The sequence below is a fragment of the Rhincodon typus genome, chromosome 1, assembly GCF_021869965.1.
Source record: "Rhincodon typus isolate 14 chromosome 1, sRhiTyp1.1, whole genome shotgun sequence".
Lineage (NCBI taxonomy): Eukaryota > Metazoa > Chordata > Chondrichthyes > Orectolobiformes > Rhincodontidae > Rhincodon > Rhincodon typus.
In genome coordinates this window covers 101,047,053-101,070,950 of record NC_063332.1, presented here as the reverse complement: position 1 = coordinate 101,070,950, position 23,898 = coordinate 101,047,053, and the positions used below count along the sequence as shown (strand labels likewise).

At 38.8% G+C, this 23,898-nt stretch overlaps 1 protein-coding gene across 1 annotated transcript in view; it reads left to right on the top strand.

The window, feature by feature from the left end:
• Positions 1-23,898, top strand: part of LOC109917363 (cytoplasmic polyadenylation element-binding protein 2) — a 98,200-nt gene that overhangs the window by 50,354 nt on the left and 23,948 nt on the right. The window contains exons 4-6 of the mRNA XM_048603171.1: positions 6,992-7,015; positions 13,810-13,986; positions 14,139-14,228. Coding sequence (XP_048459128.1) covers positions 6,992-7,015; positions 13,810-13,986; positions 14,139-14,228 — 291 coding nt within the window. The remainder of the gene's footprint in view (positions 1-6,991; positions 7,016-13,809; positions 13,987-14,138; positions 14,229-23,898) is intronic.

The window sequence follows — 23,898 nt, the reverse complement described above, 5'->3', positions numbered from 1 at the left end:
GCCCGAAACGTCAGCCTTCCTGCTCCTTTGTTGCTGCTTGGCCTGCTGTGTTCATCCAGCTCTGCACCTTGTTATCAATGATTTCAATTAGCACTTTTCAAACAAAGTTATTTGAAACCTAGAGCTCTCTACATATTTGTGAATGCTGGATCAACTCAACTTCTCAAAACTAAGATTGATTTTTAAAAATGGCACATCTGAGAATTATAAAAGCAAGGTAGGAGAATACAGTTGAGATTGAATGAATAGTGATTAGACTTGATGAAATCCTACTCCTTTTTCCTTTGTCGTGACATGAAAAGTGCTGTATCGCTGCAACTTCTTTCTTTAATATTAGTATAAAATTGCGATCTATGTGATTGTAACAGTTTTGGTAACTCCTTTTATACTTAATGCTGAATGGATACTTGAGCAAAATTGTGATACTAGGAATGTGAAATAAAAATAAAAATACTTATTGAAAAATCCCATGGCTGTTAATGTGTGTCCTAACTTAATCTAGTGTTCCTAAACCTGTTTCTGGTTGAACTCCAAAGTAGCTACTATGTTTGGAGCTCCAGTAGTAATCAGGCTGTGGTACTTCCCTGTTATACTCGAGGGGTGATTTTGAAAAATTGCTTCACTGGAAGAAAAGTATATTTATTTTAACTTCCCTGTGATTCTTTGTTTTACAAGTTCGAACAAAACGTGAATTTGATTCAGTGCTAAATTGACTTTTCTACTATGGCCTAGAAAATGCGCTTCATCTGTTAAATTGTGCTGCAATAACCAAACAGTCGTGCTCACTTTTATAGATGTAGCAAAACTATGCCAACACATCACAAAATTTAACATACTTTATGAAAAGTTCCTGCCATTTTTTTTAATCAATCAAAGGAATATGCTGCACTTAAAGTAATCCTTTTCACAATATTTCACAATGATTCTCTTCTGTCTCCCACCACACCACCTACTCCAACAGCACCACCAAAAAATTTCTCCAATCATCCTCTTACAAATGCAGTTTACTTTGCATATAATATGTCTGTTTCTAATGCACTTTAAAGCACTTTGTAGCCAATTTGATACTTCAGAAGTTAGTTGCTGTTTCTTTTTTTTCTTTATTCATTTCACGTAAGGAAATGTGGCAGCCAATTTGTGCACCACAAGGTCCCATAAACAGCAGAGCCAAGGAGGTCAAAGGTATTAATGCTTAATGAATACTCAAGGTATTACCCAACTAGCATAACGCAAGTAGTGGGACCTAAAGATATAAATCAATCATGAGGTCAAGGATTCTTCCCTTAGTTTATCATAACTTTGCAAGATAATTTCCCAGCTAATAATAGTTCCATATAATCAACTGTGTACAAAAAATTACCTTTGACTGTTGCTAGTCTATAGGAAGTTCTCTGGATTTAGCTAAGTGGAGTGTGATTTGTGTTAGAACAAACATGCATTCCTGAGGCAAGCAGAAAATCTAATTGATATTTTTCTCATAAACCTGTTTGGATATTCTTAAACATGCTGTTTGATTTTCATGTGTATTAAGTACCTGACTTGATTCTCTTCAATCTCCACTGCAGTCCCTACTGCAACAGCACCACCAAAAAATTTCTCCAACCATCCTTTTCCAAACATAGTTTGCTTTACATATAATTTGTCTGTTCCTAATGCAGCATAGATTGTTACAAGCACGTAAAGAAATTCCAGATGTCATAGTGTTTAGGCCAGTACAGAATTATATGGGTCTCCCATAATGACAGCATGCACTGGCATAAAGCAATGTAAACTAGAGAAAGAGAGAGACTGCCTTGTATATAACATTTTTCATTCCTTGGATGCTGCAAAATGTTTGAGTTAGATAATGAATTCTTTGAAGCACAGTCACTGCTTTTGTTAAAATGTTTTTTGAATGAAGTCATTCTTAAAATGAAATTTTAATTTGCAACATGAACATAAGAACCAAGATGTTGGAGTGTAATAAAGTGAAGCCTAGTAATCACCTGTCATTACAATTGTGAAATTGACAGCAATTGCTAGTATCCACACATAGGCAGTTAGGTGCAAAAATGTATATTTTATAGAATTGTCAAATGTTCCCATTATAAAATTTTATGGATTTTTTTCATAATAATGCCTTTTTTAAAGTTTGATATTCTACCTCAATCCCATGTGTGTGCCACAATCTTCATTTTGTACTTTGTGAAATGATCTAAAAGTCAAGCTTAAGCAGCGGTTTGTAGTCCCTAATTTGTTGTCAGAGAACACTCGGGTCAGTTGCTTCACCTGTTTGATGCCATGGCACTCAACTGTGGTCAGTATGTATTTATTGTCAGGAAAGAGGAAGTCCGTGCCACACTAATCACCAGATCTGGAATGTTATGAGTGTTCTGTTTAGGAAATGCATATTGTTTAGACCAGATTGTTGAAGTTTAATGTTGTGTAGCACATGCAGTTGATTTATTCTATGTACCTGGACTCTTTCATTACCTCTGGTAGTGAATAGAGATCCACACAGCCGTCAGTGAACATCCTATTTCCGACTCTATATGGAGGGAAGATCTTTAATTAATAAAGCAGTTGAAGATTAAGAACATAAGAACTCGGAGCAGGAGTAGGCCGTCCGGCCTTTCGAGCCTGCTCAGCCATTCAGTAAGATCATGGCTGATCTTTTCGTGGACTCAGATACACTTACCCGCGTTCTCATCGTATCCCTTAATTCCTTTATTGTTCAAAAAAAATCTACCTTATCTTTAAAAACGTTTACTGAAGTAGCGTCAACTTCTTCACTGGGCAAGGAATTCCATAGATTAACAATCCTCTGGGTGAAGAAGTTCCTTCTCAATTCAGTCCTAAATCTGCTCCCTCTAATCTTGACGCTATGCCCTCTTGTCCTAGCTTCACCTGCCAGTGGAAACATCCTCTCTACTTCTATCTTATCTATTCCCTTCATAATTTTATGTTTCTATAAGATCCCCCCCTCAATCTTCTGAATTCCAATGAATATAATCCCAACCTACTCTGTCTCTCCTCATAAGCCAACCCCCTCAGCTCCGGAGTCAACCTAGTGAACCTCCTTTGCAACCCCTCCAGTGCCAGTACATCCTTTCTCAAGTAAGGAGACCAAAACTGCACACAGTACTCCAGGTATGGCGTCATCAGCACCTTGTACAGCTGCAACATAACCTCTCTGCTTTTAATCTCAATCCCTTTAGCAATGAAGGACAAAATTCCATTTGCCTTCCTAATTACTTGTTGTACCTGCAGATCTACCTTCTGTGATTCATGCACAAGGACACCCAGGTCCCTCTGCATAGCAGCATGCTGCAACTTTTTACCATTCAAGTAATAATCCTTTTTACTATTACTCCTACCAAAATGTATGACTTCACGTTTGCTTACATTATATTCCATCTGCCAGACCTTTGCCCACTCACTCAATGTATCTATGTTCCTCTGCAAAGTTTCACAGTCCTTTGCACACTTTGCTCTGCCACTCATCTGAGTGTCATCTGCAAACTTTGACACCCTACACGTGGTCCCCAACTCCAAATCATCTATATAAATTGTAAATAATTGCGGTCCCAACACCGATCCCTGAGGCACACCACTAGTCACTGACTGCCAGCTAGAATAGCACTCGTTTATCCCCACTCTTTGCTTCCTGTTAGTCAACCAATCCTCTATCCATGCTAATACTTTACCCTTAACGCCATGCATCCTTATCTTATGCAGTAGCCTCTTGTGCGGCACCTTGTCGAAGGCCTTTTGGAAATCTAGGTACACCACATCCACTGGGTCCCCATTGTCCACCTTGCTCATAATGTCTTCATAGAATTCCAAAAGATTTGTCAAGCATGACCTGCCCTTCGTGAACCCATGCTGCATCTGCCCAATGGGACAATTTCTATCAAGATGCCTTGGTACTTCTTCCTTGATAATAGACTCCAGCATCTTCCCCACAACAGAGGTTAAGCTAACCGGTCTATAATTCCCCATCTTTTGTCTACTTCCCTTCTTAAACAGTGGTGTCACATTTGCTGTTTTCCAATCTGCTGGGACTGCCCCAGAGTCCAGCGAATTTTGGAAAATTACCGCCAGTGCACCTGCTATTTCTCCCGCCATCTCTTTTAGTACCCTGGGATGCATTCCATCAGGGCCGGGAGACTTATCAATCCTTAGTTCCATTAGCTTGCCCAACACTACCTCTTCCGTAATAATGATTGTTTCCAGGTCCTCACCTACCTTCGTCTCTTTGTCAATTACTGGCATGTTATTAGTGTCTTCCACTGTGAAGACTGATACAAAATACCTGTTCAATGCCTCAGCCATTTCATCATATCCCATAACTAAATTCCCCTTCTCGTCCTCTAAAGGGCCAATGTTTACTTTAGCCACTCTTTTTTTCGTTTTATATATTTATAGAAACTTTTGCTATCTGTCTTTATATTCTGTGCTAGTTTTTTCTCATGTTCTACCTTACTTTTCTTTATAGCTCTTTTTGTGGCTTTCTGTTGACCTTTTAAAGTTTTCCCAATCTTCTAGTTTCATGCTGTTTTTGGCCACTTTGTATGTCTTCTCTTTCAATTTGATAGCCTCCCTTATTTCTTTAGACACCCATGGCAGATTACCCCTTTTCTTACAGTCCTTCCTTTTCACTGGAATATACTTTCGCTGAGCACTTTGAAAAATTGCTTTGAAAGTCCTCCACTGCTCGTCAACTGTCCCACCATAAAATCTTTGTTTCCAGTCTACTTTAGCCAAGTCCTCCCTCATTCTATTGTAGTTCCCCTTGTTCAAGCACAGGACCCTGATATTGGATTATATCTTCACACTCTCCATCTGTATTCTAAATTCAACCATACTGTGATCACTCCTTCCAAGAGGATCCCTAACTATGAGGTCATTAATTATTCCTGTCTCATTACACAGGACCAGATCTAGGATAGCTTGCTCCCGCGTTGGTTCCATTACATACTGTTCAAGAAAACTATCACGGATACACTCAACGAACTCCTCCTCAAGGCTACCCTGACCGAGCTGGTTCGACCAATCTACATGTAGATTAAAATCCCCCATGATAATTGCCGTACCATTTTTACAGGCGTTAGTTATTTCTTTGTTTATTGCCCGCCCCAATGTAATGTTATTATTTGCTGGCCTATAGACTACGCCTATCAGTGACTTTTTCCTCTTAGAATTTCTAATTTCCACCCAAATGGATTCAACCTCATTCTCCATAGAACCTGTATCATCTCTCAGCACCGCCCTGATGTCGTCCTTGAATATCAGAGCTGTACCACCTCCCTTACCTTCCTGTCTGTCCTTCCGAATAGTCTGGTACTCTTGGATATTTAACTCCTAGTCGTGACCATCCTGTAACGATGTCTCCGTAATGGCTACCAAATCATATTCATTCGCGATGATTTGTGCCGTTAACTCATCAACCTTGTTACAAATGCTACGAGCATTCAGGTAAAGTGCCTTTATGCTAGCTTTCTTACCCTCATGATTTCCAATATCTCTAATAATATCTCCTGAGTTATCATTCTTTTTTGCTTCTTTCATAGTCTGATAGATCCTGGACACTACATTGAGTAACACATGCACACACATGTCCTGGAACGAAATTATTAATCTCTAACAACTATAGGCTAACTTCCTTCGTGCTAGATATGAACCAGCCTGTGGACAGTTTTTGTCTGCATTGCCTTCAGTTTTATTGAAGTTCCTTGTTTTTAATGTTAATGGCAGTCCCTGTTGCTTTGATTCATGGATTCATCTCTGACCAAGGCTTTAATCTTGCTTCAGGGTTGTGACTGCTATGATCAAAAGGTGTCTAGTTGAGCAGCATTTAAGTAGTTGTTGGTTAGTAAATGCTGCATGATTGTGAACAGACTTTCATCACTTGCTGATGATTGGGAATAGGCTAATTACAAGGATTATGTTTACCCTTTTTTATTTTGTGGATAGGATATAGTTGAACAATTTTTCACTACGCCAAGTAGATATCAGTATTGTAGCTGTACTAGGGCAATTTTGCTTGAACCATGGCTAATTTTCCAGCAAGACCTTTCACTAATATATATTTATGCCCCCTGTTTTTTTTTATTGTATAATTCTGGGTTCATTGACAATAACTATGGAAAAGCATTTTAGCCTTCTGAAACTCTGGTGACCAGCGACCTCCACTATGGCGTTACAACATGTGAAAAATATTTGTTAACAACTGTTAAATCTAACCCTTTTCATATACAATAACATTTTTTATAAATTTGGGGGGGAAAATAAGTGAACACCGTCGCTAGTTTTACGAATACAACCAAGAGAAGAAAATTATTAAGCTTGCTACGATAGGTTACCAAACATTTAGAAATTTAGTTGTACTATCAAATTTTAGTAGGCTAGGGCTCAGCCATAACTGTCTTCTTTCTGGTTGTTCAAAGTTTTCTTGTTTTCCTCCTTCCAAAAGCATTGTACGTATGGAGTATTAACCTTTTTTCTGTTCTCGAGGCTGCGCTTTTTGCTGTCTTGTGTAAATTCTACGGATTCTGGATGCCGAGGAACCTCTTCCCACACCAGACATATCTGCGCTGCCATAAATGCCATATTGTCAAGGAAAATGTAGGAATTCTGAAATATACTTTGCCAGTTACATTTACTAATCCTTCAAATATATGCTTATGACTTGTTCTGCAGTGGTGGATACTGAAACCCTTTTGAAGAATTCTGCAATTAATCCAGAGTTTGATCTAAAGATTTGATTAATATAAGCAGTTATTGATAACTCATCTCACTTTGTCATTTGAGTTGATGACTTCTTAAAACTGAGACTTCTAGAATTACAGCTGAACAAAATTCAGTTGCCAAATACTTAAAGGCATGCAGAGTCATAAAACTGATCACCTTTTCTGTCGTAAAGATTGGATTTTAGTTTGCTTACCTTAGAATTTGTGAAATATGAGTGTACACTGATGAATCCTATTTATCCTTCTTTGTTTGCATGCAGCAAGAAGTTATGGGCGAAGACGAGGTAAACATTTGGTTTTTAGTGCTGGCTTGTAAACAGATCAATGTGACTTCATAACCAATCACTAGTTACTTGTTATTAATTCAATACTGATTTCTCAATTAGATCTGCATGTACAAAGCATATCTGCATGAACATAACGCTGCACTTAATGCTTCTGAAAATTAGTTAATACGTTGTAGATTATGTTTTATATAGCCCTTCCAGAAAGAGTTGGGATCCTAAATTTGCATGGTCACCTCCAGCACAGTCCAAAACAGTATGATGATCTATTCAGTTGTCTAGGAGAGCCTGAATACTGTACTATTTTGCTCATGTTAGGCAGTAGAATTTTTCTACATGGGATGTTCTTTCCATATGGCTTCTTTTTAACTTTCAATTTTCTCTGAAAGTCCGATTTGACATCCACTCCTGCTCCAATTTAGGGCACAGACATCACATGGCCACTGTCGCAATGTTCTGTTAGCAGCATGAATAGTTGTTCAAAGCAGGAATGATGTGCCCCATGTCTGTCATTTTCAAGATTGAATGTCAAACAAGTGAAACTGGTTGTCTCGCTGAAGACTGCAGGAGAACTTAGAATTTGAAATGACAACTTGCTGGTTGATCAAAATGTCTATTAACAACTAATTAGTAACCAATGAACTGGATTTTTGGAAATTCATCAGCAAATCTATTCATAACCCCAATTGTAATAGTATTTCCTTTCCATTGAATAATAAGTATTAATATAATCAAATGGTGAGCTAAGATTATTTTCCTTTCGCCTCCCCATACTTTCTGAACTGACTTGCTGGAGGAATGTTCTGTCACAGGTCCTGATAAATACAGATGTCTTGCTGATTTGGCCATTACAAAGGGAATGGTTTAAGTACAGTATGGAAGGTACCACAAGTGACCCCATTCCATTCTCACCCTATATCATTCCTACTTTCTGCATGGGCACTGGATGGTATAGGACCATGGCTGATTTTTCTTCTTGAAAGATGTATTTTACCTCACTGATTTGAGGGTACAATGAAAAGTATCCTGTAGCCCAACAGTTATGCATGTTAGTGTCAACTGCCTCAGCGTAGATCAGGAATTGAACCTGAAAATGTTTTTGGGACTCCATACCCTTCCTAGGCAGTGCTTTTACCCAGTGTGGATGTAGAAATTTCTAACATTCAACATTAATGGGAATATTTTACCGATATGGATAATTTATCCACATGATTAATGACAAATAATATCAATGTGAATTATGCAGGTGATTGGCTTCAATCTTACAGATGACTTTTTTAAAAAAGTGAACCGTTGGCAGGATACAAAAGTCATGTGATGAATTCAGAAGTATCCTGGCTCAAAATCTTAATTTTATTATGTGCAACACTGTTCTTTACAATATTAAGTAAAAACCGAAGGTACTGGAAATACTCCATAGGTCCAGCAGTATCTCTTGAGAGAAGCAACATTAACATTAACAAATGTGACTTCTTCAGAATTGAAGGAAGATAGGAATGTGACATGTTTTATATTATTGAAAGAAGGAGGAAAAGCAAATGAGAGAGTCTGGAATAATCCCACTAGTTTCTTAGCCTGTAGTCCAGTAATTCATTGCAGGTTTTCACTTCAGTTTTACTTACCTATTTGGTTAATGGCAAGTCCAGATTTTATTTTTTACTTTCATGTTGATGTATGTGTTTGTTTCCCATCCGTAATTACTCTTGAGAAGGTGGTGTTGAGTTACCTTGAACTGCTGTACTCTGTGGTATGGGTGAACGGTGCTGTTACAGAGAGAATTCCATGATTTTGACCCAGTAACAGTGAATTCAGTTATGTAGTTCAAGGTCACAATGATCTGAGACTTGGAGAACAATTTGCAAATTGTGATGTTCTCGTGTATCCGCTATCCTTGTCCTTCTAGATGACAGGTTACAGGTTTGGAAGGTACTGTTGAAGGAGGTTTGTTGAGTTGCTGCAGTGCACCTTATTCATGGTACATTTCATCTAATGTCACTGGTTGAGGGGAGTGAATGTTTCAGGTGATGGAAGGAGTCCCAATCAGGTAGGCTGCTTATTGTGGGATGGCATTCAAGCTTTTTTGATATCATATGAGCTGCACTTATCCAGGAAAGTGAATATTTCAGTCCACTCCTGACCTGTACCTTGTGGATGCTAAGCCATCAAATGGCTCAGTGGGATTGGGGAATATGTTACTCACCACTGCATCCTCCAGCCAGTACCCAGTGATCCTCTGAATTTTTAGTGGGCAACCCTCTTTCTCCCAAGATGAACTGGAGCTACTTCAATAATACTGTTTCACTGTATCATTCTAGAATCTAAATAAAGGAACTAAGATCAAGAACCCTGTCTTGGGAGTTTTGCACTGCAATCCTAGAATAACTATGAAATGACTTTCACTTTTGTATCAATTCTAAAGGGATAGAATAACTCCAAAATTGGGACCAATATTCTGGAAAGCAGTGGCTTTGGATCTCACTGACTAATTGAATAATAACATCTGGCCTCAGTAACACTAAGAAGGATATAATAATTGAAATTGCGAATTGGAAAATATATCCTTCAATTGCTTTACATCTGGAAGAGGGTTCTGTTGATGCACATGTGCAGTAATTTCTTGTAGCATCCAGAGTAGCAGTCTCAACTCCAGATACCCATCACACTGTGGATGAAAAAATGTTTTCTTCAAATCCCCTCTAAACCTCCTGCCTTTTGTCTTTTAATATTATGCTCCTTTCAAACCACCCAGTTTGACTGAAATAGTGCCTAAATGGAATTTCATAGTGTACTGCAGCTTGCATGGATAATTAAGTCCTAAATTTGGTTTTTGCAATGTCACTGCCCTGTTACATAATGTTCGCAATCATCACAGCCTAAATGCATATCTTGTTTCCACCTATATAAAATTACACCTGATCCAGGTGTAATAAACAGAGTTTAAGTATAGTTGTATGCTCTTAAATTTGCCAATACCATAAATGATTCTGCAGCAGAATTCTGTTTGAGGCAGGCTCAATGCACGCGAATTGATATTCGCTTCAGCAGCACAAGTTAAATGAAACTGAAATGTATGCTGGAAATCCTCAACAGTTTGGGCAACATCTATGCAGGGAGGAACTTACAATTTCAGTTGAAATTGTTGAACTCTGTTAAATTTGTAAGGTTATAAATGTTAATTAAGTTCAAAAACTTGGCAACCTTGGCTACTACACTCTTTCTTTCAGATAGCAGCCATTATTAATAATTCACCTCTGCCCATTCGCACCACTTCCATTGCCCATCTTTTACTTACTTTTTTGGCCCATGCATTATCATTCTCTTTTTTGTATTTAATTTCTTAGTCTTCCACTCTATCACAGATTTCCCATTTTATTCTTTCCTGCCTTTCTGCCTTTTATTGTCTCTGTGCTCAGAGTCATGCAGCAGAGAAAAGGCCCTTCAGCCCATCAAGTGTACACTGATCCTTCTACACTAACTGCAACTTTCCAGCACCTGGCCCCTAGCTTTGAATATTATGATATTTCAAATGCTAATCCAAGTATGTTTTAAAGGTTGAGAGGTTTTCTGCCTCTACTACCCTCGTCAGACACTATATTCCAGATTCCCATCACTCTCTGGGTGAAAAAATGTTTCCTTCAAATCCCCTCTAAACCTCCTGCCTTCCATCTTTTAATATTATGCACCTTTCTAGTTGACCCTTCAACAAAGGGGGACAGCTGCCTCTGGAGGAGTCCCCAAGATCCCTCTGTTCCTTTTGAGTTTCCTTGTGTCCTACCAGTTATTGAGTACTCAATTGTCTTGCTATTTCTTCCAAACTGCATCACCTGACACGTTTCAAGATTAAATTCCATCTGCCTATCTGACCTGTCTGTATTTTGTTGTAACGTAAGAACTTCCTCATCATTAAATAGGGTATCCAGCTAACTTTCACATCAAGTGGTTATTAGTGGCAGGATTTCTAAAACCGATATCAAGTTGCTGAGATAACAAGGTGTAGCGCTGGATGAACACAGCAGGCCAAGCAGCATCAGAAGAGCAGGAAGGCTGACATTTCGGGCCTCCACATCAAGTTGCTGTGCCTCTTCCAACAAGCCACAAAATAGTCAGGAGCTAATTGCTTCTCCACAGTAGTTTAAACAAAGAGTGGAGGGAGAGAGGACTAAACCTTAGCTGTTGAACTCCCTTCTCTGGCCAACTGGCCTTCTGATTCCTATAACTGGACTGTTGATTCATCTGTAGGGGGTCACACCATGAAGCCTGGCATGTGCCATCTGTGGTTTTGAGGAGCTGACAACTTATTCTAAATGTGTTGTATCTCTGACCAGTTCTGATTAAACATCATTGACATTAAGCCTGCAGCCTATATAGACTGAGAAAGCTCATGACCTGTTGAGTATTTTCAACACTTTGTTTTGATTTCAGATTTCCAGCATCTGCAGTATTTTGATGCCAAAGTAAAACTGACATGCATTGTTCAGACCAAAACAAAATTTGTTGATATCAAATTTAAAATAACTCATAGATGCTTCAGTTGCTTTTATGCAGCTGTATTTGTACATCACCTTGAGCATGTAATCAGTTTAAACAACAAGATTAATTTATTCTGTTTGTGCTTTAATGTGTGCTAAATCATTTCACTCCTCGTCTTTTGAAATTTTGAGCAATGTAAAAAAATTTCCAGTGGGTCCATGCTTCTGTTTTATCCTGGTTGCTTTAATTTTTTTCTACTGAATTAAAATTAATACAACTAGCCATTCTCCAAATGAAATGTCAGCATCAGCTGATATGGGTTAATTGCTAGCTGGAGAATTAACCAGAGGAAGATTTGAGGACTGCCTCCGCTGGCTTTGACATGTTTTACTGAAGTTCTGAAGTATGTGCAAACTGTTAGCTCTTTTGTTAAAGAATTCAGTCTATAATATCTCAATAATTCAAGTTCAACCATTGAACACAATGTGCTCTGTTTACAGTTTCTTTCTTGTTGTAAGTTAAATGATCTGTTACTCACTGGTAGGCATAGATGTGAATCCAATAGGGCAAATATGGAGGGGAGTGGTGAAGTTGTAATGTTTCTGGGCTATAGTCATCCAGAACCCTACTGGGTTTTCTGGGGACATTTGATTCGAATCTCACCTTGACATATGGATCCAATAAAATGGCAAACGTAACCACTGCCAATTATTGTAAGAACCCATCTGGTTCAGTCCTTCCCCAAAAGAACATGAAACATTCCATCCCTGTTTGGTCTAACCTGTGGATCCTAACCTGTGTGACTCCAGACCCACAGCAATCAGTTGTCTATTAACTGCACTCTGGCAATTAGGAATGGGCAATCAATGCTGGCATAGCCAGTGATGCCCACCTCCCATGATTTTTTTTAAAATGTGTAGTTTGTAATATAGGATGAAGATGTACAGCTAAATTTCAGTTTGTTTGCTGCTGTGACAATTACAAGATTGTGCATTTGTCTTTTGCATCTGTTTTTAGTGACTTTGTCACCTTAATTGGAAATATACAGTTTTGTCTTCAGATTTTTATTGCTGTGAAGTAAGTTTATTTATGGTTCATCTCTAAAGTGCTTATTCTTACTGAGGAGTCCTATAACTAGTACAAATTGTATTCCAGCAAAATGACTGATTTGCTGCTAGTCTATAACTTGTAGTTTAAACTGCTGGAGCTAGCCTAATGAACAACTTGATTATTAGAAAAGCAGGAATTTGACTCCAGGTTTTATAGCATTTTGACTTGAATCAACATCACATGAGGCCATCTTTTGTGTATCGCTTAGCCTCCGGCAACTAGACACCATTGGTATACTAAATCCAACAAATTGTGGGCAAAAACCATTTGCTGAAGAAACTCAGATCTGGCAGTATCTGTGGAGGAAAATCAGACTTTTCTTCAACTATTTTTTTTTTCTCTCCACACATGCTGCCAGACCTGCTGAGTTTCTCCAGCAATTTGTTTTTGTTTTCAATACCAATGGTGCTGTCCTATTCATATTACTAATCATCCCATGTGTCTGCAAAACATGAACTCTTAGCTGTGATCTGAAAGAGGCAAATCAATTAGATTGGCACCCATTTGACAGTCATAAACAGTGCTTTCATTTGCCTGTTACTGAGTTAGGTAGCCAACAGAGTGGCTGTGTGTAGTTTCCAGATTACTTTGAACTTAAGTTTACATGTTAAATGTTCATATGCATTTGAACAATAAATTTGAAGCAACATAATACAATAAGTTGCAGATTCTGTTCCTTTTAGGGCATTGTTGATCAATGACTCGTTTATGAAATTATTTGCAAATAAATGTAGATATGTAAAAATATAAACCTGTTTCTTTCATACAGAATGTTGAATCATTTTGTGTTCAAGTGCTCAATAGCAAAGCAGCCATGAGCATCTTATTCTCTGGCTTATCAGAAAATACCATCCAGCTGTTCTATTATGTACAAAAGGGCAAACTATTTTAAATCTCTGCAGAATTTTTAATTGCAGAGTTAAAATTAAAATCCTGCTTTGTTGAAGTTAGTAACAGTTTTAGCATCAGCTTTTCATACACCTATATGATAAGTGTAAAGTTAGTTTTTTGCAATCTGTAATGATATGTAGATGCAACAGTTTGTAAACAAGTTAGCATAGTTTACACTACTCATTAAGCTTCAAATTTGACTAATTTTGCATTAAAAGTTTCATGCAAATGCATTACTAGTTGAATAGCTTCAAGGTCTTAGTCCTTGTGTGATACAGCTGACTTTGAGATTTCAGTTAATCATTTTTTTGCCTTTTTTGCAGGCCGCTCCTCGTTGTTCCCCATAGAAGATGGTTTTCTTGATGATGGACATGGTGATCAGACAGTCCCTGGGGTTCTGAATTCTGTTAATTGCTGCTCCTCTCACCAGAATGGGGAACGAATTGAACGATACTCACGTAAAGTATTTGTTGGTGGCCTTCCCCCAGATATCGATGAAGGTACTGCCAGTTGTGACACAGCTCAGGAGTTTTATTTTCATTTCTGTACTTTTTGTTTGTTTGTTTGTTTGTTTGTTTGTTTGTTTGTTTGTTTGTTTGTTTGTTTGTTTGTTTGTTTGGCTTCTGTGCATTATAAACTTTCTCCTTTACAGATGAAATTACTGCCAGTTTTCGTCGTTTCGGACCCTTGGTTGTTGATTGGCCTCACAAGGCTGAAAGCAAATCTTATTTTCCACCAAAAGGTAAGGCAATTTATTTAATAAGGTGACACTCTTTCAGATATATTTCACCCACCCAGACACAGTTTGAATTTGTTTTATTCATGAAATAAAATTAGTAAACTGTTAGTACGTAGGTGCTAACTCGGTTCTGAAAATTGGAATATTGCTTCTGGATCCTTTTTTTTTCTGCAAGTAATCCATGAGTTGGTTGTTTTGGAGATGTGGAGAGATTCATATTTGGGACTGGGTCAGGGTTCATACTACTGTAATGGTTGTTTAATCTGCAAACTTTATGCTTTGCTTCAGATTAAAATTATTATGGAATTAGATCACAGGCTGGTCAGGCTCAAGGGACTAAATGACCTACTCTTGCTCCATGTTCATAAATAATGTTGTGTGATTGCCATTTAATTGTTCGGTAAGTTGGCTGGACAACTGATTTGCAATGCAAAGTAATGCCAACGACATGGATTCATTTGCTGCACTGGCTGAGGTTACCATGAAGGATTCTCCTTTTTCAACCTCCACGGAGGTGCGGTGACCCTCGGGTTTAAACCACCATCAGTTGTTTCTTCCTAAAGAGGGAGCAGCCCTATTGTCTGGTAGGACTAAGGTGACTTAAAAACAAAGTTTAAAAATTCAGTCCTGAATAGCAGCACTAATGTGACATACAAGTTGACTTCTTAGCTTTGTCATGTTGGTAAGAGAAACTCTGTCCACTGGCTGGAGTCATCCCTAGCACAAAGGGAGTTATTGAAAGTCAAATTTTGGCCCTAGGTAATCACTGCAGTGATCTCTGAAATTCAGGAGACAGAGGATCTGTGGCATAGGAGGTGGTAATTTTGTCCATTGTGTACATGGCAACTGCAAAAATACCATCCAACCTTAATTCCTCTTCTAGCCCTACGTCTGTAACTCTGTAGGCTTTTGAGTGCATGTCCAGGTATTTTTAAATACAATGAGAGTTTGTTAAAGTTGTTCAGAGCAGAGGTTCTTTAGTTGGAGCTAAGAGACAAAAGTAAAAGTGCCGTTACGTTGTCTATGGGCCTCACATTAACAGGAAAGATGTAGAGAAACAAAATTGTGATGAAGAAAGGAAAGAATAATGGTCTATTATAATGAGGCCTTTATCCGAGTATAGACTAGAAAGTATCTGTATAAAGGGCAGGTGAGCAAACATTCCAATAGATATGTTTAGGAGAATTTTCTACAGCAATATGTTTCCAGTCCAATGAGAAAGGAGTAACTGTTGGATCCAGTTTTTGGGATGATGTGGGCCAAGCGAAATAAGCATGGGGGCCACCATTTAGGGGACAGTAATCATTGTGTCACAAAGCTTTGGACAAGGAGCATTCCAGAGTAAGAATAATTAACTGAGGGGGAAAGAAAGCTTTGGGATAAGAATGGATCTATCCAAGATAAATTGGAATCAAAAATTAGCAGACAAAATGTTAAAGATGGTTCATTATTCAGTTAAAGAAAAGATAGCATCAGGTACAGTCAAGTTTGCTTCCTATGAAGCAGGGAGGAAGGGCAAACAAATCCAGAGCACCCTAGATGACAGAAGAAGCAGAGAAGTGTGCTTTGGGTAGATAATACAATTAAGGCTGCTAAGAAGGTTTAGAGGGGTATGGTAGAAGACTGGTCACTAACATAAAAGGCAATCCAAAAGTTTTTGGTGGACATAACTGGTAAACAAGTAGTTAGAGGAGGAGTGGGGTCAATTAGAGACCAAAAAAGGAGATTGATTGCATGGAGGCAGGGGGCATGGCTGAGAATGAAATGAATGCTTTACCAATGAACATGATGTTGCCCAGTCATTGTGAAAGAGTATGTAGTTCAGATACTTGAGTGGTTTAAAATTCGTAAGTAGGATAAGTTGTCTGTACTTAAGAAGTTGAAAAGTCACAAGGAAGTAGGAAGTGAGAGTAGAAATTGCAGTAGCATTGTCCATAATTTTCCAATCATCCTTAGACTCAGGTTTACCAAAGGACTGGAGCATTGCAAATGATACAGCCTCCTTCAAAAAGGAATGCAAAGGTAAACTAGGTCCTTTCAGATCTGTCGGTTTTACCCTGGGGATGAAGCTTTTAGGAGTGATACACTTCTGCTAAATTTAAGTCATTTCTGCAAATGGGGAGTGACTAGGGAAAGTAAGCTTGGAATATTAAGGACAAATTGTGTCTAACAAACTTGGCATTTTGATGAAGTAAGAGAAAGGCTTAAGGGCAGCACCATACATGAACTTGCACAAGATACTTAATAAAGTGCCACATAACCGACTTCTTGAGCAAAGTTTGAGAATGTGGAATAACTGGACAGTAGCAACTTTGATTTCAGATGGCTGAAGGAAGGGAAACCGTGTAGCGGTTAATAGTTGTCTTGTAGGCTGGAGGAGGATTTATCATGTACTACCCAAGGATCAGTATTAGGAATGTCACTTTATATTAATAGCCTAATTCTTGGTGTACAAGGCACAATTTCAGAATTTGGGGATGGTGCAAAACTTGGAATAATTTATAAAACTTGAGAATGGTGTAGAAACTGAAAAGGACATAGACAGGTTAGAGGAACACTAGATGAAATTGAATGCAAAGAATTGTGAAATGATTACTTTTGGTCAGAAGAATTTAAAGACAACATAAAAGTTGTGAAGAAGGGTCACCGGACCCGAAACGTTAACTCTAATTTCTCTCAACAGGTGCTGCCAGACCTGCTGAGCTTTTCCAGCAATTTGTTACTGTTTCTGAATATAAAAGTACAATTCTATAAGGGGTGCAGGAGCTGAAGTACATGGCTATGTATGTGCATAAAATATTGAAGGAGAGTGGACATGCTGTGAATGGTTAATAAAATGTGGAATTCCGGGCTTCTTTAATAAAGTTGGAGTACAAAATCAAAGAAATTGTGTTAACCTTTTTAAAACCCATTGGTTTGGTCTCAACCAGAGTAGAATATACCGTTCTGGGTATCACCCTTTAATATGTGAAAGTATTACAGAAGGCATAGGAAAGATTCACAAGAATAGTTCCTAGAATTAAGAAATGCAATTTAATAAAAAGATTGGAGAAGTTTAGACTGTTCTCGTTGGTGAAGGAATTTATTCAGTACTCAAAATTTTGAGGGGAGATGGTAAATGGGGGAAAAGCTGTTTCCGTTGGTTTGAAAAATTGTGAACTGGGGAAATAGCTTTATGATTTGCAAAAAGTGCAATACTGACATGAAAATAAACTTTACGTAGTGGCTGAAGGCCAGTTGATGCTGAATCAGTACTTCTTTTGAAGCTTTAATGTAACTTCCTTGGCACAAAAATATTATAACTTCAGGAGTAGTTTGGAGGCTGCACTTTGTGCCAAGCAACTCTCTTCATAGCTCTGAAAGCCTTTTCGCTACCCGCAAGACACAAATGGGATGACATGTTCTACACTTGCCCTGGGTGAGCACAGCTACAACGCTCAGCTCAGCACTATTGAGCAATGCAGCTCACTTGATCAGCACCCTGTTCATCACAGTAAAGGTACACTCCCCTCTTAAATCTGCTTAAACTGATTGTAGATTGAAATATGTACTAAGTATATCTCAGCAACTTACCAAGGCTTCCTTGACAAGATCTCTCAAAATAAAAAATTCCATTATTTAAAGGTGCAAAAATAGAAAGTTGCATTGGAACATCTACCTCCAAGTCTCTCACCATCCTGAATTGGAAATGTATCACCATTCTTTCACAGTCACTGTGTCAAAATACTGGAACTTTGAGCCATGTGAAAGTACCATTATATAGATTTTCAGTGATTCAAGCATTCTCATTGACACAGCAAATCAAAGAAAATCCCCACACTCATCTGAAATCCCATAACCTCTACTAGAATGGACTACGCAATCTATAAACTAGCAACCACCCACCTCCTGCTGGGGCCTAATTGACTGCAAACATCATGATCCATAACTTGGTACATCGCAAGAGTAGCAAAGTCCTAACTTTAGACTTTCCACAGAATATGTGAACAATAATCAACAGCTGGCACAGGCCAGAAAATAAATGACATCTTTCTCCATCCTGCAAACCCATGACCTCTACCACCAAGAAGAAAATGGGAAAACCACCATCTGCAAGTTCCCCTTCAAGTCACACACAATTTTGACTTGGACTTGTATCACTGGTTTTTCAGATTGCTGGGTCAAAATGCTAGCACTCCCTCCATAATAGCATTGTGGGTGTACCTACACCACATAGGACTGAAGTGGCTCCAGAAGACCAATCACGATCACTTTCGAAGGGAAGTTGGGAACGTGCAGTAAATGCTGGCCGAGCCAGTAACAACCATATCCCATGAAAGAGCTTTTTTAAAAATTAGGAACAGCATAAATTGAGACTGGTCATACACTGAATTGTTATTCTATCTATTCCTGATGGCATCACAACCATTCACATTGAACCAGCTGAAGCCGTTGAATAGATTTGTAATGCTTATCTTCAACTATAACTGTCTGTCCAGGTGTATGAATGACAAAAGGTGTTTTCTGATTATCTTCCATTTAATCTACTTAACAATTTAATTTAGCAAAATATACAACCTGAGACTTGTGATTTGGATTCAACCAAATAGCATTTACAGCAATTATCATCTATTTCCAGTCCAGGAGTGGCACAATATTTCCAGTGCTTATTTACTTGAATTTGTAAATATGCTTGTCTGATACATGGTCATTCAAAAGTTGCTTGTATTAAAATGCATTGTTTCTTTAAATAAAAAAGAAATCAAGTTTATCTAAAGAAGTCCATAAAGCTATATATTTGGTTAATTTTTTTGTTTCATTTATGCTTTCAAATTGAAGTGGCCTTTTAACAGGCAACAAATAAATTTAATCATAGTTACAGTAAAATTGAGTGTTAACTAAAGTGAACTGAGTGGATGGAATGACAGTAAGCAAGCAGTAGCAGACGTAATTCGTGACTCTCGGCAAAAAATACATCTGTGAGGAGGTAGGATTCTAAAAGAGGGATAAACCATCCATGGCTAATCAAGGAAGTTAGGGAGAGTATTAAGTTGAAAGAAAATGCACATAAGGAGGCCAAAGTCAGTGATGCCCCAAACACACGGATAAATTCAGAATCCAGAAAATGAAGACCCAAAAGGTAATAAAGACAGAAGAAATAAACTGAGGACAAATTAGTGAGGAATATAAAAACTGGCAAGAGCTACTTAGAGGGGCCAAAGTAAAAATAGGCTTCTTCAAAATGAATTTTGGGAGAATCTGGTTTTGGGAACAAGGAAAAGGCAGAGGAGTTAAACAAATATTTTGCATCAGTCTTTATGGTGGAAGATATGTCAAGCATCCCAATAATACTGGGGAGGATTTAAGTGCCATCACCATCACGAGAAGTAATATTAGACCAACTAAAGGGGATAAAAGCAGATACATCCTCTGGCCCTGATGGCTTACATCTCTAGGATCCGAACAGAAGTAGCTAAGAGATAGAAAGTACAATGGTTGTAATTTTCCAGAAATCTTTGGATTCTGGAGAAGTACCAGATTGGAAAACTGCCAAAGTGACACCCCTATTCAACTATAGGCTGATTAGCCTAACATCATGATTGGAAAAGCATTGGAATTAATTGTTAAGAAAGTAATAACAGAACATTTGGAAAATCATAATCTAATCAAGCAGAGGCAATGTGGCTTCACGAAAGTGAAATTGTGCCTGACTAATTTATTAGAGCTTTTCGAGGCCATCTCACCCAGAGTGGATAGAGGGGAGCCAGTAACAGTGTTGTACTGTATTTGGAGTCCCAGAAGGTGTTGGACAGGGTACCCCTCAAAAGGTGGTCATAAGTGCCCAAAGTGTTAGAGGGTAGTATATTGGCATGGATAGAGAATTGGCTAAGCAGTGAGGATAAAGGATTATTTTTTCAGACTGATGACCTGTGACTGGTAGAATTCTACATGGATCAGTGCTGGGCACAGCCACTGTTTGCAATACATATTAATGGCTTGGGCAAAAGATGTGAATGCGCTGTAGTCAGATTTGCAGACAACTCAAAACTAGATTGAAAGACCGAGATGGATGCAGTTTACAGAGAGATATTGATAGTTTAACTAAGTGGGTAAAATGTTGGCAAATAGAGTATGATATGGGAAATTCAGTGTTTATTTTAGAAGGGGGAACAAGAAAGTATATTTAAATAGAGAAGCTGCAACACAAGGAGACTTGGGTCTACTTGTGCACGAAATATGTAACGCTAGCACACAGGTACAGCAGGTAATCCGGGAGGTTAGGGAATGCTGGCCCTTATTTCAAGCTGGTTGAAGTATAAAATAGTCTTACTGCAATTGTACAAGGTGCTGGTGAGATGACATCTGGAGTACTGTGAAAGTTGTCTCCCCCATTTAAAGTAGGATAACATTTCATTGGAGGCAGTTCAGAGAATGTTCTGTAGGATGATTCTTAATATGGTGGGTTGTCTTAAGATCAAATGCTAAACAGGTTGGGACTCTACTCGCCAAAGTTTAGAAGAATGAGAGGTGATCTCATTGAAACATATAGGATTCTTAAGGGGCTTGACAGGGTAAATGCTGAAAGGACGTTTCCCCTCATGGGAGAGTCTAGGACCAGAGGGCATTGTCTCAATAAAGGAGCATAAATTTCTGAAGAAGGGTCCAGACCCGAAACGTCAGCTTTCCTGTTCCTCTGATGCTGCTTGGCCTACTGTGTTCATCCAGCTCTACACCTTGTTATCTCAGCATAAATTTAAGACTGAGGAGGAATATCTTCTGAGGGTTGAGACCCTTTGGGACTCCTTGCCACAGCTGTGGGCGCAGAGTCCTTGTATATTTAAGGCTGAGATAGATTCTTGATTGAAAGGGGAATTGAGGATTACGTGGTAAATGCAGGAAAGTGATCGTATTGATTGGTATAGCAGGCTCGTGGGGCTGAATGGCCTACTCCTGTCCTATTTGTTATTGTTTTACTTTAACTGTCCGGTTGTTTACAATCGTTCTGGCAATGGTTACTGCAAATTGCAGAATTTGAAATGTAATTGGAAGCTTTTTATCTCATCATGGTCTGTTTTGCCCATGGGATGAGCTCAGCTGCACAGTAAGGTTACATTTGATTTTCTACTTCCCTCATGATGCATGGTACCAAAGGAAAAAAGCATTTTGAGAACCTCTTGCTTCTTTCGAGGAAAGTATGCACTAATATTTGGGCCTAGCTACTGCTGAAACCTAGGTAGCAGCTGTTATGAGGAGGAGGTTGACCCTCCTCTGAGAACTAAAACCAAAACACCCAGAGAGGAACACTTTGCCCTATAATCGGAAATAAAAGGGGTGTGAAAAGTGGTGTAACCTGCCCTTCAGCAACTTCAAGTGGTTAAATAAAACCAATCCCTGACACTCACTTTTCAATCAACAAGTAACAATTTATCTAACTCTAAAAGGAAAAAAAATGACTGAATTATTAACAAACCGAATAAACCATTTCTAATTACTAACTTCCTGAATAAAGCAAGATTCTAATAATATTCTGTTTGAATAAATGCAAGTCCAGTTATATTAAGTAAAAAAATAGAATTTAGTCTCTCGAAATTATAGCCAGGTTACGTATCTTCCAGAATATTCTGTGCCCTCTCTTGTTGATTTCTTCTGTCAGGAATCTTAACTAGTTGTGCTACGGGAACCTTTTGTTATTTGAATGGTGCTTTCTCCTAAGACTTAAAGGAGTCTGTCAGAGCCAGTGGCTCTCTCTCTCTCTCGAGAGAGAGAGAGAGAGAGAGAGAGAGAGAGAGCTGAGGGCTGCTAGCTCTGGCGGATGGCAGTTAACTCTGGGGCTTTATCTAACTGCCCCTCCGCCCCACCACCACCTTTCATTCCCTTGATGACATGTCAGTTTCTTACAATAGGATTGGTCCTATGTTGTCAAAACCATCAGATTTAAATTTAATTGGTTTTTGGTGTCTAAGTGCCTGGTTCAAATCGATTTGGCTAAATTCAAAACTTGTTGCCTTGGTTAAAAACTGCTGCTTGGCCTGCCAACTGAACAACCTTGGATACAAGCGTTTCAATTTGGTTGCTCGGTGTACTTGCAAACTTTCAAGCTGCTGCTCACAGACATCCATTCTAAATCTCAACATAGAAAAAGCACATGATCTTTTAAAGGGACCACTTAATACTAACACCCCCACCCCCAGCATTTTACAGGCACCAAACCCTAACTTCCTGCCTCCCAATCCACAAGTATTCTATCCAACTTTGCAACACAGCCATTCGTCATAGTTTAGTAAAATTTACATTGTACAAAATTCAAAATATTTATGAACTTATGTACTAAACTGCAAGTTAGGCACTCATGTAGGCTAAGTTTACAAGCCTGCTGCACCATGCAATGAACTGACATGTTGTGTTTCAAATTCTACACTTCTATCTACTCCTGATGAGTTTTGAATATTTTTAAGGCAGAGTTTGATTTTCTCGTCTGACAGAAATCTATGATCCCACCTTCACTGTCTACTGAGGCACAATTCTCCAAAGTGTCTCAATCCTCGGGGGGGAAAAGAAAATCCCCTTATCTCTTCCTCTGCTGCTCCAAGGGAAAAAGTCCTAGCCTACTCAGCCTCCCCCATAACTCAAACACTCCAGTACCAGCAACATGCTTGTAAATCTTTTCTGTAGCTTCCAGTTTTAACAACATCCTTCCTATTGAAGGGCAACCAAAATTGTATGCAGTATTCCAAAAGTGGCCTCACCAATGTCCTGTACAGCTACAACATGACATCTCAACTTCTTTACTCCATGTTCTGACCAATGACGGCAAGCGTTCCAAACGCTGCCTTCTCCACCCTGTCTATTTGCGACTTCCCTTTCAAGGAACTACGCATCTGCATCCCAAGTCTTCTTGTTCGGCAACACTCCCCAGGGCCCTACCATTAACTTTATAAGTCCTGCCCTGGATTGCCTTAGCAAAATGCAACATCTCACATTTATCTGAATTAAACTCCCATCTGCCACACCTGCCCATTGATCACAGTCTCATTGTACTCTGAGAAAATCTTCTTCACTGTCCACTACGTCACCTATTTTGGTGTTACCTGCAAACTTACTAACCATGACTCCTACATTCACATCCAAATTATTTATATAAATAACATAATTCAGTGGATCCAGCACTGATCTTCGTGGCACACCTCTGGTCACAGATATTCAGTCCAAAAGACCCAGGCCTCTGTCTCCAACCTTCAAGCCAATTTTATATCCAGTTGCCTAGCTCTCCTGAATACCATGTGATCTAACCTAACTCACCAGTCTACCATGTGGAACCTTGTTGAATGCTTTGCTGAAGTTCATTTCCAGGGAGTTAAAATACAAGAGATGTACTGCTGAGGCTGTATAAGACTCTGGTCAGATCATATTTGGAATATTGAGAGCAGTTTTGGACCCCATATCTAAGGAAAGATGTGCTGGCATTGGAGGGGGTCCAAAGTAGCTTTACAAGAATGACCCCAGGGATGAAGGACTTGTCATATGAGGAGCATTTGAAGCCTTCCTAATCTCCATCTGTCTCCATGACTCTGAAGTATCCTCAAACTGACCTCCAGATTAATATTAGAGATAGTAGGAACTGCAGATGCTGGAGAATCTGAGATAACAAGGTGTAGAGCTGGATGAACACAGCGGGCCAAGCAGCATACTGATC